At 36.6% G+C, this 18,045-nt stretch overlaps 1 protein-coding gene across 2 annotated transcripts in view; it reads left to right on the forward strand.

The window, feature by feature from the left end:
- fgf13a (fibroblast growth factor 13a) overlaps positions 1-18,045 on the forward strand; it is a 113,388-nt gene that overhangs the window by 33,038 nt on the left and 62,305 nt on the right. For both annotated transcript variants that reach the window (XM_028459459.1, XM_028459460.1), the window contains exon 3: positions 11,827-11,994. In XM_028459459.1, coding sequence (XP_028315260.1) covers positions 11,827-11,994 — 168 coding nt within the window. The remainder of the gene's footprint in view (positions 1-11,826; positions 11,995-18,045) is intronic.

An 18,045-nucleotide genomic window follows, 5' to 3' on the forward strand; every position in this document is an offset into this window, starting at 1 on the left:
TAATATCAATGAGTATTTTTTACCTGGGTAAATGAAGGCTATAGTAATAAACTCCAACAACTATCAATAGAATCCATGCCAGTCATGTATATCTAGAATTACACTCAGATTTAATAATGTGAGAAAATATTGACCAAAACAGCTACATATTTTTTTTCAGGAAACAGCTGTAAGTGAGCAATGATTTAGTAAAATGTGAGTAAAGTAGTTTTTATGACCATATGGACTTTAATGAGTTTGGCACCGGGCAGTGGAAGATGGTGTCCGCCATATTTCTCCTGTTAATAGCTGCAATCCTTGGCAGAGACGTACTGGAGGACTGTTCAGTAAAGTAATCATTACAACCTTCATAATCATAATGGTGGCATAATTAAATAGCAATTGCATTATATTCGATTATCTAAAAGCTTCTATGGTTCTGCAAAAAAAAGATGATTTCTTAGTTTAACTTTATTGAATCTTTAACGCCTGTTACATGAGTCGCAGTGGTCCTCAAACTTTAACCCCTACCCCCTTTATTGGAAAAGATCTTCTTCACAACTCATAAAAAAATAACACAAAATGTGCAATTTCATATTTTACAACAGTAATTCTTTGAGTGCAAAACAACCAATATTTTTCTATTTTTTTCAGAAACCACTGCACTCGTGTTTATTTATAATGACGTACAATCTCGTGTTGTCTACTCATTTAAAAATATGATGCAGAAACTTATACTAAACACATTACTGGCAGAACTTTGGACTAGAACTTGTGCATTAATACAGAGACGGATATAAGCTGAGCAATCCAAGCAACCTGGAGCCTTTCAATAACCTAAGGTGTATTATTTTCAACTAAAAGCCCCATATAATTACTACACAGCTCCTTGGCTATAATAACTCAAATATGGAAAAAAAAAGAAGCAGTGATTATTTTTAATATTGGTGACGGAATATTACCAGACACTAATACTGGGCCTCATTGAGATCTGGCCACTCAGATACATCATCTCTCTCTCTCTCTCTCTCTCTCCCTGTATGACAGTTCTCACACTGAGTTTGGCATCTCTTATGCAACTGACTCGATGCGAGCCCTCTGTTGGCAGCAAACATTTGGAGACTTTTATTTGGGTTGGTCATCTAAGTCCAATCCACTGCAACACAGTTGTGATCTATAGATGGGTATTCTACGCTCTGAGGTTGATTATTTTTCTCTTTTTGCTGATAAAAAAAAAAAAAAACCTGACATGCATACAAGCAGTGTTGGGAACGTTACTTTAAAAAACTAATTAGTTATAGTATAGTATAGTATAGTATAGTATAGTATAGTATAGTATAGTATAGTATAGTATAGTATAGTATAGTATAGTTACTCACTACTTGTTCCAAGAAGTAACTGAGTTAGTAATTGAATTACTCTATAATAAAAGTATCTCATTACCAAGGAAAGTAACTATTTGTGTTGCTGTTAAAAAAAAAAAAGTTACTATTATGTCAAAGAATTCAAATTTTTTAGATGCGTGTATCGTTGAGGTGCTTCATTAAATTCGAGTTGCTTACAACGGATGTCGACAAAGTCTTCACTCCTGGATATAATGTACACATGTTCACATGCACGTTCTTGCCTTTGACCACAATTAATTTAAGTACCTTAAAAAATGCCAACTTTTCATCGGACTGCTCCACGCTCGCTATCTCTGCTGCTTCATCCAATCTGTAGTGGTTGTGTGTGAGGCGCGTGTGCTGGCACATGTGTAAAAACACATGACGCCGCCTTAGCCAATCATAATCGCTAAGCGTTTTTTAACCCACCTCCTCACTACAGCTGCGTATGAAGCCAGGGGTGCTTTCGGATTAACAGTTTATTCAATCAATGCATGTAACGCACCGCATTTAATCAGTAACGATAACGCCGTTGTAACGACATAAAAAGTAATTAGTTCTCTCGTCTCCTTTTTTGGCATGTACAAAACATGTTAAAAAAAAAAAAAAAAAAAAAAAAAAAGTGAATGTAATCATGTCGGAAATAAACTGAATAAAAAAAAAAAAAATAGATTACCCCGTTACTGAAATAAAATCGCCGCTTACAAGATACTGTGTTACATTGGTAAAAAGGACAGTCTAAATTTTTTTTTTCTTATAAATAATTTGCATAGTGGATGCTTTGTCTGTCTTACTAATTTATTTCTACCAGAAAAAAAGTTTTCAAAGAAATCTGAATTTAATGTAGTTCTTTATAAAACTTCTAAAATTGAACATTGTAGGCAAATAATCATCAACAGGCCTCCCACAATGCTATTGTTTGGCATTTTCTCTCTGATTGTGTTAGTGTTCAGCGTGTATATATTTGTTTTGTTTGTCACCATTTAATAAAACAATGTGTTGCTAATTTTGCCAGGCATAGGAAAACAAAACCTGTGTTTCATTAAAAACTTCAAACACACTTTCAGAAACCATAAGAGAACAATGTGAAAGATGAGTTTTACCTCAGAGCGTGCCGTTCAAAGGAAATAGTCACACATGACTTTTGTAGTGGATTTAGTACGTGATATACCATAATCTACTTGGTCTCACTTACTGCTCTGACTTTGTTGATCCTATTACACTTGAGCCACCTCCCACAATGTTTCTGTCTTTATGAAATCAAAGGCCATACAATCCGCAGGCACCCGTGTACGCTGTACAATCCTATTTGCTCATGTCAGTTGTTAATTGCTGTGACAGGGATCCTTAGTATTAATCTGCCTTACCAGGAGTATGTGTTTGATCCCCGTTTGTTGGCTCAGTATTCATTAACAGTTGAATCTTTGATAGAGATGTAGCGTATGTGCCCAAGAGTATCTTATAGTGAGTTTTAACATACATCATTTTATCTTTTTATAAGCACTAAAAGCTCATTATCTTCCTATGCATTAGAAACAGGTAGGGTTGGAGTGCTGCATGGGTGTGAGGGAGTGGGGATCTAAGTATATTCGGAGGCAATTTTAAAAAGCCTTTATCAAGCTTTGGGCCGCAGAAACATTAAAAAGTTGTCCTACGCGTTTCAGCCAACATGGCCTTCTTAAGGGCAGTTATACTAGGTCTTCACAGCTGCATCTTATAATGAATCAGAAAGTCATGTGATCAAAAAAGTCACATGATCACTTAGATTTAACAAACTGTTTCAGAGAAACAGATGAGCAACGTAAGTGGCAAAAAAATGTAAGTAACAAAAAAAAATTCACACAAGTACATGTCGCAATAAGAAAAACATACCGACTTGAAGAAAAAAAAAAAATGTTGAGATTGAACAGACAAAAAATTTAGGTCATTAGTCCAAGTAATATAGAAATAAACACACACGGTCCAATGATGTTTTTTACACACTCCAGTACAGTAGGTGGCGATATGCACCTATTAAAGTTGGTTGCAACGCGCCAATAACCAAGAAAGAAAGAAAACACACACACACACACACACACACACGGAGAGAAATCAAGTTCGCCATTTAAGCCGGGGTATTGTGTAACTTAAAGAGTAATTAAACCCTAAACCCACTTTTTTCTGCTGAATACAAATGTATTTGGGTATTAAGTAGTGCTGTTTATTAATCCTAGTCGCACTCTTCAAATTTTCACACTTTTGGAATCATTTGAAAAAAAAACATTTTATCATTGACTATCATCAAAAGGAAACTAACTGCTATGTATTGACAGCACAGATATTAAAAGACCATAAACTACAAAAATCATTTATCTGTCTATTTAAAAAGAAAACATGCTGGAAATCATCAGGTTTGTTAATCAACAGTAAATAAGATAAAAACAAATATCTAAATGAGATTGACAAGCAAACCCTGATTTTCATCTGTTTCTGTTTGAATAACAGGCGGTTCTTGTGGAGAAGAAAGCTGTTAGAATCAGCACTTACTGCACATGTATACCTTTACTGAACTGCCCACCACCCCCACACAAACATGCTCACAACAGATGGCATGTAACATACATTTCTGACTCATCCAGGGAAACACTTGTGAGTGTGGACTTTTTATTCCGAAGGTACGAGCGCTCTCTGTCAAAGTGTTTAAATAGAGTTGTAACATTCCGTCTGATAAATAGAATACAAATAAAGAAGGTGCCTCGGTTAGGTTGAACAGATGGCTTAAATTTCTTGATTTAGGTTACACCAATTTGCACATATAGAACACGCTCTGCTTCCAGCTATAGTCACAGTGGGAGACCTTGATAAAGGCTGTACACTTGTACACTCCAGTTCACTATATTTGTAAAAAAAATAAAAAAAAATAAAAAATATTTGCCAGTATTGACCACCAATCATTCACTCACTCATACAGAACAGTACATATTTCTTCATGCATGGAGGTGTGCCTGATACGCCATCATCTGATCATGTCATTTAAGTGTCTCAGATACATTGGGTGGAATAAATAAATAAAATGTATATTGTAAATGCTTTAAAGGCTAAGATGAGTTACTGTGATCTGTAGCAGAGTTATAGTTTCTCTACATTCTGTGTATGGACAATCTATCTTTTATATGAATTACCTTACATAACGCAGCTTACCGTTATTAATCATAGAAGCATTTTATAGAAAAATATACATATCTATATGTGGGATATTGTATAAAATAAGCAAGGTATGACTATCTGTTATTCAGTTGACTCTTTATTTTTTTTGCATGAGCACTTTGCACATTTTATTTTATTTTTTTTACCCTTTTGATTAAATTAAATAAACAAACATTTATTTAATTTTTTTACAATATCCCTTTATTTGCCTCTTTACAAATTTACACCCTTTTAAACAGATAATAACAAGCTAAATAATAATTAAAAAACCCAAAAGAATTAAAAACCATCACAACTACCAAAACAAATAAACGTATAATTGTGTGAATAACGGCAAAGTGTAAGTTTAAAATAGACGTCGCTCATCCAAACTCCAATAACACAAATGAAGCATTCGAAAAATATTTTATTTATATCGTTGTTGAGATAATTTTTTGTCACATTTGATGTAAAGGAAGGGAAAGAAGTGAGATGCACACACAAGAACAAACAAAGCAAAAAAGGTACGTAAATGTGGAGATTTGTGTTTTTGTGATCCTGTACATCCTGTACATCCTGTACATGTGCTGACACATTACATGTGTCAGCACATTTCATCAATATTGAACGGTCTGCTTCTGACCACTTGTCATATATTAGACAAAACTGTCTTTTTTGCTTGTCTGAAAATATCATAGTAGCACCGTTAAGCATGTGTATATCAGACATCATGTTTGTGTATGTGTACAGTGGATATTCTGATCTCAAACTAGCTATTAGATCTATATTTGACATCTTTCTTGCCACTGTTTTCATGTTGAGGCTCAGCAGGACATACAGTACATAGACCAGTTTATTACTGTAATAACAGCAAAGGTATAAATGTGAGATACTTAAGGTTTAGACATAACCATTCAAAACACGTTTCATGTTGGCTGCATGACCCACAGCCCAAGTACAATTTTACTTTCTTATTTGAAATAGAACTGAAGGATTCCCAGTAGACGATGTGTTTGACGTGGTCTAAATCATATCAAGGCCAAGCTATCTTCAAAGCTCTTCATCTTTTTGAGTACTATGATATATTCCTCAAATCAAATTCTACTAATTAATTGATATAAGCCCAGAGTTGAGTGAATTCTGTAAATTGAACATCACATACAGTATATTGGAGTGAGGATCATTTTTCTTGGCCTTGAGAGTGATTCAGTTTATTACACATGACCTTGAACCGCAGCTGTACTCCAGGAAGGGGGGAATTGTGTGGAATGAGTATCATCTGTTCAGTGTGCTCAGATCACATGCCTTAGTATGTTAATCCCACCCACAAAATCTGTTTCCACATATGTACTGTTTATTCTAAGACCTACACATACCTGAGTGAGCAACTAACAAAAACAAGATACCCACCATCTCCACATGTGCAGATTTCCCCATTAGAGATTTATTCTCGTCAGGAAGACAAGGACATCACGAAAGGTCTAGTTTGGCTACAGTGGTGCCTATAGATCACAGACAATGATGGACCTGCGTGACAGCTGGCTCTGAGTGGCTGGTTTGATAGAGAGTGAAATCCCAGGCCCTGTTGTGCCATTCATCATGCTATACTTCAATCTCAATATATGCTCTTCATCAAGGTTGGGCAGAGGATTGAAGCTGTAGGAAGACGTTACCCTCCCCTCATTCCATTCCACCTTAACTGTCACTCAGTTTTATTATCTCTAATAAGCAGACGGTTAGTGAGATTATTAATAGCAGCTGTCTAAAATCACACATTTGCCAGAGTCAACCCCAGTTTGTTCTTAAATAAATGTTATTTTACAAGAGTTGGCCCATTCTATGTACCGGGGTAATGTTCATTTTAGTTCAGATTACCTAAAGCTCGGACAACTTGTTTAACTTCAGAAGGATCCTCAGTTTGAATCCTGGGGTGGACACATGGAACTTTGCATGCTCTCCCAATGGTTATGCTGGCTTTTGCTTCCAGCCTGAAAACATGTATGTAGGTCTTAATATTGGCCGTAAGTGCATTTGTTCTTGATCCATATAGCGTATACTAAGGGTGTAAAAAATATATCGTATTGATCCAAAAAATATCCAAATGCATTTTTTTAATCATGTTTTTTAACAAATAAAAACATTTAATCGCGCTAACAAATGCATAGCACATAAACGCCTAGGTGTCAATGAACCACATCAGACCTTGTTAAAATACCATACACTCAGGCTTGGGGAGTAACGGATTACAAGTAACGGCGTTACGTAATCTTGATACAAAACATGTAACTGTAATCAGTATATTAAAAAGGGTGTTTTTTTTATAAAAACAGGGATTACTTCGGGGGATTACATTTTAAAAGCAAGTGGAATATACTGTACATCAGTGCATCAGACACACAGTGCGCGCACACGCATTGTGACACCTCACGGCAGTTCGCCACAACAAATGAGCATGTGAAACAAGGTGTAACAATGTTGTGATTACGTGAGCAAACACAGCGGTCACCGTGCTTGCTTGTCTAGAAACGGCCAACGTGTCCGTGGACTCACAGAGCGGCTGGATTAAATACGTCTGAGCACTGAAAAGTGTGTTTTATGTTTCTGAGTCACGTCGACAATTTACGTGTATCCACCAAACACGTCGATAGCATCTGGTTTGATATGGCATTATATTTGTGCCACAATTCTGCTGTCAGCGCACGTCTGAACTTTATCACGACTGTAAATGATCCCTGTTATAAAGATCATTACTTGGATTAAACCAGTGTGCAAAAGAAATGTACACAGAGCGTGTGCATCTCCAAGAACATGCTTGGATAATAAATGAAACCAATAGAAGCTGATTTTCATCAAGAACTTCAATGCACTTTGTGTATTAATTAGATAACATATTTTACTTGACTCTCTTCCAGCAACTCAGTCAGTCGGTCTGTGCAATAGTATTTAATGTATGATTGGGGTCAGGTCCATCCATCAATTTTCAGACCCACTTATTCCTGTTTGTCAGGGTCACAGGGGTCTGCCGGTGCCAATCTCCGGCTCTCGTTGGGCGCTGGGCAGGGGTACACCCTGGACAGGGGGCAGGGTCAGGTTTAACATTTTATTTATTGAAAGGGGAGGAGCTCTTGTATACCTTAAATGTTTGTTTTTTATGTGTGCTAAAAAAATAAATTGAAAAAAATATATATATTTTACACTATCGGTCAAATGTTTTAGAACACCACACTTTTTTCATTTTTTTTAATTGAAAATTATTCAGTTTATTGTGTCATTACACACTGAAATGAAAGCATAGAGCAAATAAACAATTTGAGTTGACAAAATAAATCATGGAATCAATTTATAGACCAAAATGTCTTTTAAACTTTTGACTCATCAACACTGCTTTTATGCAGATAGAGGGGGTTGTAAGTAATGAAGAAAAGTTGGAACACCTGTAGGAATTAGTATCACCAGCTTGTTTCATTCATTTCATGTTCCCTGAAAAAGGTCTATTTATATAATTTGGGAATGTACATTACTTTTCAGTTTTAGTTAACCAAACCTTTTTCCAAATAAACATTTTCATATTTTTATTTATTCTTTTAAGCGTTAATATTCATTCATACAATTGCAATGTTTTAATTTTAGTGCTTAGTACACATTCAGAGCCAGAAATCATCTCTAATCATTTCTTTCGGTGTTTCGGTTTCGGCCAGAACATTCCATTTTGGTACATCTCTAATGAAGACTCTATCATTTTTCTGTAATAATGTGAGACATTTATGTAAAATATTGTGGTGGTGATGGTGGTATCCTCTTTACCAACACATCCATTGATCTTCCACCTGAAAGCTGGGCCAAATAATTCTTCAAGATTGTTTTATTAAACAGATATAGATTCACTTTGATAGTTTTATGATGCCCAATATTTACCACACTACTGTTAGTGTTGCAGCCTAATGAAACTGAAGGCATTGTACTCACCTGTGCTTTAAAAACCCTGAAAGATGTGTCATACTGTGCTGAAAAGGAAACAATAGATACTGCCTCCCTTATTCAAATGCAGCATTAATATTTGCACTCCAGTGGTTTTCGTGGTGAGGCACTGTGATGGATTGCATGTGTGGGGGCTTTTCAGGACCTTCTGCCATTGTAGAAGATGTCGTTAGTATTTCCTGTTATCCAGGAGCCCCTAAACAATGCCGTGGAGATACTGATAAGTGCTGCAGAAGAAATGACATGTGGTGAAAAATTGACTTGGCTATGTGGAATTTATTATTTTTGCTACTATAAGTGTGTGTGTGTGCGCGTGCATGCATCCCTGTGCCTGTGTTTGTCTGTATGCCCATGTCCATGTGGGAATTTGCCAGGAGTGAGTTATCTTGTTATATTCGTAGATATGTGTTAGATTGTCTTTTAGGTTTTGTAGCTCGGCTTATTTCTCAAGGTTGTGCGTAAAGCTGGGCAATATGGACCAAAACTCTCCCCATATTTTCTCTCTAAATGGCGTTACGATCTTAATCTTGATATTTTTAACTCAAAGTTTGCAAAGTCTTTGCAAAGTCTTTCCAAAATGCCACACAAGCACATTTATTAACCAACAGCTGCACAAAATGTGCCACTTTTGTCTTTTTCTCCTATAAGGGACAGCACGTGTGACTGAGTGCTGTAGTGTAACCGAGCTTTTCATGCTGTGACTTCTGAAACAAGTATTTGAATACAAAATAAAAGTAAATTGTTGTCGGCGATATTGTAATATCTTTATTTCCAATATATGGCCCATCCCTAGTTGTGTGTTCTATCAGCTGACATCTATTCACAATTGTAATGAAATACACACTGTTAAAGATTCGTAAACATTTTCCTCTCTTCTTTACTAGTTGAAACATTACTGTTGATATATTTGAGAGTGGATGTTTTGTCTCTCTGTAATTTACCACACTGTTACAGAATGGTGATCAGTGCATAATGCAGGTCTTGTGTTATTGCTGTTTATTGCTTTTCGTGTCACTTAAGAATTATTGTTTTTGTCTCTTGCTCATTGTTTGTAGTTGCTACTGCAAAACGGGATAGTGAATAAACACAGGGTGTCGATTGGAGACGAGGCGTTTTAGTTTTCATATTTTTGATATCTGTCGTTTTGCTTATAAAGTTTGAAAAAGAATATAGTTGTGTGCCAACGTGAACTCCTGCCAGCTGACTTGAAAGTACTAAACAGGTACATGGGTGTCAGTTTGTGGTGAGCATTGGTCTGATTATATTTAGTTGTTCAGTGCGTCCTCTGGGAGTTCATAGTTCATACTGAGGCAGTGTGAGAATGCAGCCGTGTCAGAAAAGTCTGACTGAGAATATGGACGCGAAAGGATGACATCATGTGGGTTGGGAACCGGAGCGTTGCCGGTTCAAGTCTCGGTGCGGACCAAAAAAAAAACAGAAGTTGTTCTGGTAGCTGGAGAGATGCCTGGGCACTTCTCGGGCACGGCCGAGGTGCCCTAGAGCAAGGCACCAAACCCCAACACTGCTCTGGTCCAGGGACTACAGATGTAAATGAGCTTGTAGCTATCGCTGGTCTGTGCAGCACATGTTGTGCAATGTCCCTGTTAATTAAAATCAATCAAAATAAATAACAGTGACAATAAGGCTTGTTTTTTTAACTAAGTACATTTTAGGTTTTAACGTGACAAGTAGGGATGCAAAAGGGAGGAACATTTCTGGTAAATTTCTACAGGAACTTGGTCAGGAATTCTGAGAATATTCAAAATTAAAACTTTTAGTAGAAATTAATTATTGGAATTAACCAGAAATTGGGAGAAATTTTAAAGAACTGATGCTTATATTTTAGTTGATGCAAAACATATTTTCCAAACTATATTTAACATCTATGTTAAGGGCTAACCTTCACTTTTGTTCAATTCCTTGTTAATCCCCATGGGAAATATTGTTTTGCCCTGATGCTAATATTTTTTTTTAATTAATTTATTTATTTTGAGCAATTTAATACAAAAAAGATTTTGTAACAGGTCTACATAATTTTTTTTTTTTTTATAGCCTACATGGCTATACATCATATACATGATATGTATTAACATGTATATAAACATAAATAAATACACTGCTTGAAACTGACTGGGATGAAGTAGCACTTATTATTTATTCTCCCACACCCATTTTGCATTTAATTTTCGAAACTCATGTTCCTGACATTTTCATCATTACATACATCAATTAATATTATATACATACACAAGGCTGATAGACATGCATACTTCCACAATCTTTGATGACAATAAACTAGTATATCAATATAACGATAATATCAATTTATTGTGAATTAAAAAAATAAAATTCTCATGAAAAGTTTATGTTTTTGAATATTAACAAAAGTTGAGTTACCGTGGAAAATTAGCAGACGGTTTCCAACCCTTTGCATCCCTAGATGTGGGTCACAATTATACAAAAATAGAGACTATAAATAGAGATAAAATAGAGAATTATGGTTTTTGATATTGGGTATTTTATTTCATTATTTATATTTGCTGCAGGTAGAGAGATACATTTTACTTATAGTATACTGATACATTGAGCAAAGAATGATAACATTTATTTGAGCTAAAATTCATGTAGCTAATCCATCTACAGAGAGAAAATAGGTCATGGATCGAAGCCAAGTAGAGACTTTGCCCAGAAGAAGCAGCTGCAATAGGTCCAACAAACACAGACGAAAACAGAAACATGGGGATTTTCACAGGATCCCAGAATTTCTACAGTCTATAGACGGTGTGATGTAGCTAAAATATCTCCTTAATGCCACCTTTTAGTGAGCATGACTCCATTATGAATGGGGGGCCTGTGCATGCCTTTGCATCTGCTTGCCTGCACATGTTGTAAATGCAGTAGACATGTGGTGTACGTGGGGGTGTCCCTGAACCCCACCTGGAGCAGACTGCACGTTTGCCTTGCAGTCCCTCAGTTTATGGGCCCTAAATCACCTCATTATCACAAAGTAGATCCCGGTTCACTGCCTGTTTAAAGCTTGCCATGACACTTAACTTGATGGTCAATATTTTTTCTGTCCTATTTTTTCTTTTAAATACAGATTCTTTACAAGATCCTTTTATATGCTTTTCATTTATGGTTTGTTTTGTTTGTTATTTTAAATACACTATTTTTGTCTTAATACTGTTGTTCAAAATTATTAGTTTGATGTATTTTTTTTTGCTTATGTTCTCTGCCTTTACTGTTGTTGTTGTTTTTCTATTGTTTCCGTGTGGTGAGCTCTCTAACCTCAGTTCATTCTGTTATGGCATCACTGCAGTCCAGGATGACGCAGCCCCAGGTACCCAGGAGTACATTATGTTACGGCAGGACTCCATCCACTCTGCGGATATAAGGAGTAAAGGGTCCCCCTTTCGTGCTAAGTGTCACGAAATCTTCTGCTGCCCGCTGAAGCAAGTCGTCCACAAAGAGAGCGCAGAGCCCGAAGGTTTGTTTGCATCCCCTCCTTGTTTTGATTTGCTATGGCTCATCTATCATCTCTTCTTATTGTCCCTCATGTTCAGCATAAGCTGAGAGTTCACCGTCCTACCACACTATCGTGGTGGTTAAGGCCTACTTAGGTTTGAAGATAGTTTTTTTATTCAATAAAATCATAGTGTAGGCCTCATTGATCAATAAATTGTATCAATTGTAGTAAAAAAGATGTAAAAGTTGAAATTGCAGCTTGAAACGTAAACACTGCTTTTGTTGATTTTCGTGCATTGCATTGTGGGATGTGGAGACTCGTGCATAGAAGTGTTTTTACTTCATTCTGATATCACAGGGAATACTCGGGAACAAACTAGGACAAAATATGATATCAAGAGAATCCCTGTTCTCCTTGTCTGGTGAAGAAACGCAAGAAATCACAGTAAGAACAAAGTAAAAACACTTCTATGTAGGGCTGGGCGATAAGGACCAAAATTCATATCTTAATATTTTCTCTCTAAATGGCAATATACAATAGAAATCTCGATCATTTTATTTCAAATAAAGAAAAACAATTCTGGGTTAAATTTGCTGATGAAAAATGCCACCCAGACACGTGTATTAACAAAGAGCTGCATAGTATGTCCCACTTTTGGCTTTTTCTCCTATAAGGGACAGCACGTGTGAGTGAGGTCTGTATTGTGGCTTGTTTAGGGGAAGGTCTAGGTTAAGAAGCACTCTGCAATCATCTAACTGTGCTTTTCATGCTTTTCTGAGAAGTAGCAAAAGCAGACACTTTTTTGACGCAAAATAAGATAATATATATAAATACATATTAATATAGGTGATATTGTAATTTTTTATACCTCTAAAATTGTAAACTTGATATATCTTGAATCTCAATATATTTCCCAGCCCCACTTCTATGCTGGCGTTTACGAGACTCCACATCCCACAATGCAATGCGTGAAAATGTCAACAGATGAAAACAAACTTTCAAGCAGCAATTTCAACATTTTTCTTTTCCTTGTGGAGTAAATGATGTTTGACTCTTTGATCTATGAGGCATACACTATGATTTTTATCCAATTATAAATTATCGAGGCAACAGCTTTAGGATTTAAGCTTCTACTTGTATATTATATAGAGATACAGATGTAAGTCTGCTGTTCTGTAGCATGTTGTTTGTTTCCCTGCCTGTGTGTTTCTCCGTGTACAGTACAGTATGTACTCAGTAATACTCAGTATATCGCCATGTAGGGATGGGGTTTGATCAGGGTTTTGAATACTTTACTGGCTGCATCTAGCATAGATTAAAGATTAAAGATAGGAAAGTGGTTGTAATTGTAGCTATCTACTGTATTATTGCTAGCAGCATCATGATAATATGCATCCTTCTTTAAAACAGATAAAAGTTTTTAATTGTGCATAGTAATAAATACGGTCTTCTGTATGTACCCCGTAGTCATTTTTTAGCCTAGGATTTCAATGTTTTTTTCTCCGTTAACCTGTTGATAGCTTACTGTTTACACACTAAGGATCTCATGCACATGTTTACAGTTGGTAAAAGGGTGCGGGAGAGTTAGAGATGAAGTGTTGTACTTGCACAGGGCCCGTCTTGAGAAGTGAAGATGCATTATTCAGCTTGTCTGCAGCTTCACTTGGACGTGACTGAATTTACAAAGGAAGGAGGGGAGACTACAGCTGTTACGTAAGCTGTTCAAGAGCACGTCATTAATGTTGATTCATGATGTGGATGGTAGCAGTGTTAAATGATGTGTGGTGAGGACTTTGCAGACATATATAAAAAAAGAGGACATTACAGACCTGAGGTGATTATTCATGTTAAAAACGGAAACACGTGGAATGTGATGCCGTGCAGCGTTTAGTGATGTTGAGGAAGTAATGTTTTATGTGGTTCAAAGGAAATTTAAAAAAGCATTTTCACTTATTAGTCTTGTGGCTATGTTGCCATGGAAACAAAAATCTGATTGCTATGCGTTGCACCTATGATTTTTATGGATTCTATATGATCAAGCTTTGTAATAAATTTTGATTGCGGCGCTGTCAAAGGCAATAAGGTCAGAAGATGTCAGGGAGACTAAATGACTGTCATTACACAGTATGTAGCCGCTGAAACAAGCCTGGAAGATTTAATGGACGCTTGCGCCATCAACAAACTGGAGTGCATCTGTTGTTGTTTAGTTGTTGACAGCGACAGAGAAAAGGTAACAGCTGAGCTGCATTATGATTGCTGCCTTTGACCAAGCGCACTGCTGTGCACTGACATGACGGATACAGAAACCCCTACATGAGTTACAGCGGTGAGGTTCATGCCTGGGGAGGCGCAGAATCAAAGTTACATATGAACCCTGCAGTGGTGGTATAATGGTTAACTCATTGACTGCCAAAAATGTTTAGACATCTTTCGGTTTAGTAAAGTTGACTGCCAAAGACGTCTAAAGACGTTACTTGTGTTTTTCGGCTGGGGTTGCTAGGAGACAGTGTGACGAAGCTCTCCTGTGAATATTGAGCTTGTACCGTGATGTAGTGACCAACTGGTGACATGTAGGTGGCAGCAGCTCATCTTTGTGTTTTTTTTTTTTTTTTCTTTGGATAAGAGATCACCCGTGATAGGCAGAGCTCAGAGGAAGAGAAATGGAGTTTGCAAAACAGAAAATGGCGCTACAGAGTTGATGCTGAAGTTTCCAGCAGCTCACAGCAGCTCACACTCGACAAGAGCCTGTGTGGAACTAAGTGGACTATTAGGAGTGTGGTGATGGTGAGAGAAAACGATCAAAAGACCGGGCAAGCAGTGAGACTCGGCATGTCCGAGATGAGGAGGAATTTGCGTGTGGGGAGAATGATGGGGGGAGAGACTTGGAGGAATGCCAAAATACAGTAAGAAAACCATTCAACTCTGACTTAAATAGCAAAATAATAATAATGTTACCATCAAAAGCCCGGTCTCAGTGTTGTTTTTGTTTTATGAAAACTAATGTTGAGGTGCCACGAAAGCAAAAAAAAAATTGCTTCAAAGTCACTAATAGATTTTTTCAGAAAAAGCAGTTTTTCCCAGCTTTTTGTCACAAACTGGCAATTTGTGTGAAACTTGCCTCTATTCAACTGCTGATTACGGAATAACGAAACGAGCAGAATCCGGTTTTGATTTTAGAATGTCATAGTACAAAATATTCTGTGGGTCTTTAAAAATTTAGTGAAAATCATCTAAAATGCCTGGCTATATGGGGTTGGCTGGCACTGAAAAGGCCTGGCAGTGAATGAGTTAAGGAAGCAGGCCTGTAATCGGAGGGTCACTGGTGCGAATCCAGCCTGGTCCATCACTGTGGGATGTTCAGCAAGTCCCTTAACCCATGTACATCGCTTTGCATAAAAGCATCTGCTAAATGAAATTGTCATCTTGTAATTATAACCCTAATGAGTAGCTATTCACCATTTGACTTGAGTTTTTTTTTTTTTTTTTAAATGTAATGGTCTTACCATATTTAACTTAAAGAGGGAAATCAAATCTAAAGGTTTGCAGTGTTCGTACAACAATGAAAAGCTTCTGTATTACCATCTGTGGAGTTAAACTGTGAAGCAGACTGAGTGCTGAATTTAAAGTAATTCTGAGCATAATTCTGTTGAAGAAGAAGCATAAATAAATTATTCTTCAGAGGTAGGTTTATGAATAATTAGCACAAGGTGCTTTTTGGAATAAAACAGTTGGGGGATACGGTACATTATTTGAAAAATTATAAAATTATATTATAGTTTTCAAATTGTTAGTAAATAGAGACCTCGTTAACATTTACGTGAAAATCTAGAAAAAATGAAAGGGGTAGGGTTAGATGAGTTTATACTTCTTCCTACTCCTTTTCGTTCATGTAAACTGAGATGCGTAAGAATTTGAAGATGCAAGATACTGTTTTGTTGCTATTTCTTGATCGTAATTTAATTTATTTTATTTTAAACTGGTTTTAAATTGTCATTTACATGATCGAAATAAATAAATAGAAACAAATCATATCAAACCTTTACCTGTAATTGAAGTCCATTGACTGATCCTTACGAAAGAAAATGTTTGTAAAGGAAACATGTGAAAAATAAAGACATCACTGCACTTCACCAAACATAGCCTAAGATCGAAGCTATCTTGGCCTCACTTACAGTACAAGAAGGCCGGATCTTGCCTTTCTTGTGATTAATCAACAAGACTATACACATTCATTAGTACATATATTTACTGAATTATGGAAAGCCAGAACGTATAATGGAAATGGTAAAAAGCAAATGTTAAAGCAAGAGCCTTCAGAGTGCAGATATTCATAGTTATCATCATGGCATGTTGATCACACTTTAAAGGCTGGTCAGAAATTTCTGTCCCCATTAATAAAGATACAGTAGTTTCCACTTGTATGAGCATCACCATTTGTTTGTAAAATTGCGATGTGACGCATGATCTGGATTCAATGACATAACTAGGTCAAATTTCATGAAGACGATAAAGATTTTTTTTCACTAATGATGTGAGATCTGATCCAGAATCAGTATATTGATCTTCCCCGGCGTAAGGTCTATCTTTGGTTGAAATTTCATCAAAAGCTGTACTTTTGACGTTATCCTGTTAAAATACAAACTGATAAACACCATAAAAAATATTACCTCCAGAAACACGTTCTGCTAAAAAGAAAATATTTTGCATTTTTTTGTGATTTTGATTTTTTTTTTAAATCATGTGGAAAATAAATAGTTATGAAAAAATAACAGAACAACAAATGTAAACTTTCTGTACTGTATGGCTTTGGTCTCTCCTTCTAACCTCTGTTGAAGGCCTGCTTGCACAACAACTGTCTGCCTCTGTTGGATTTATCTGTGTCACCACATTGTGATTCATTATTCTCTCCATTATTTTTTGTTTTTATTTGCTTTCCTGGCTTTGTTTCCTTTTCTCTACAGCAGAAACAAAACATGGGGCCCGAGGGGCAGATCTCTGTAAACAGCCATTCATAATTTAAACCATTGAAAGAATTCGTACTTACAGTTTCAGGCTACGCAGTGTATACACAGACAGGCAACGATCCCTATAGAAATGAAATTAAACTTTTATACCATTTAGAGAAACTGTGTGTGTTACAATTTTTAATAGGATGACACCCATTGAAAACTGCTTCACTTAATCAAAAACTATTTAAAGATATTCCAACAATTTCAGCTATTTGCAGCCTCATTTGTACAGTGCATACGGAAAGTATTCACAGCGCTTCCCTTTTCCCATATTTCATCATGTTACAGCCTTATTCCAAAAGGGATTCAATTCATTTTTTTCGTCAAAATTCTACACACAATACCCCATAATGACAACATGAAAAAAAATGTTTTTTAAATGTTTGCAAATTTATTAGGAATAAAGAATGAAAATATAACATGTACATAAGTATTCACAGCCTTTGCTCAGTACTTTGTTGTGGCACCTTTGGCAGCAATTATGGCCTCAAGTCTTTTGGAATATGAAGCCACAAGCTTGGCACGTCTATCTGTGGCCACTTTGGCCCATTCCTCTTTACAGAACCTCTCGAGCTCCATCAGGTTGGATGGGAAGCGTCGGTGCACAGCCATTTTCAGATCCCTCCAGAGCTGTTCAATGGGATCAGAGTCTGGGCTCTGGCTGGGCCACTCTAGGACATTCACAGAGTTGTCCTGAAGCCACTCCTTCCATATCTTGGCTGTGTGCTTAGGGTCGTTGTCTCGGCGGTCTACAGACAATTCCTTCGACTTCATGCTTGTTTTGTGGTCTGACATACACTGTTAACTGTGGGGCCTTATATAGACAGGTGTGTGCCTTTCCAAATTATGTCCAAGCAACTGAATTTACCACAGGTGGACTCCAGTTAGGCTGTAGAAACATCTCAAGGATGATCAGTGGAAACAGAATGCACCTCACTCAATTTTGAGCTTGATCTCAAAGGCTGTGATTTCTTCGTTTTTTATTTTTAATAAATTTGCCCAAAATCTCAAACAAACGTTTTTAAGTTGTCATTATGGGGTATTATGTGTAGAATTTTGAGGA

Source organism: Gouania willdenowi, chromosome 10 (assembly GCF_900634775.1).
Source record: "Gouania willdenowi chromosome 10, fGouWil2.1, whole genome shotgun sequence".
NCBI classification, from domain to species: Eukaryota; Metazoa; Chordata; class Actinopteri; order Blenniiformes; family Gobiesocidae; genus Gouania; species Gouania willdenowi.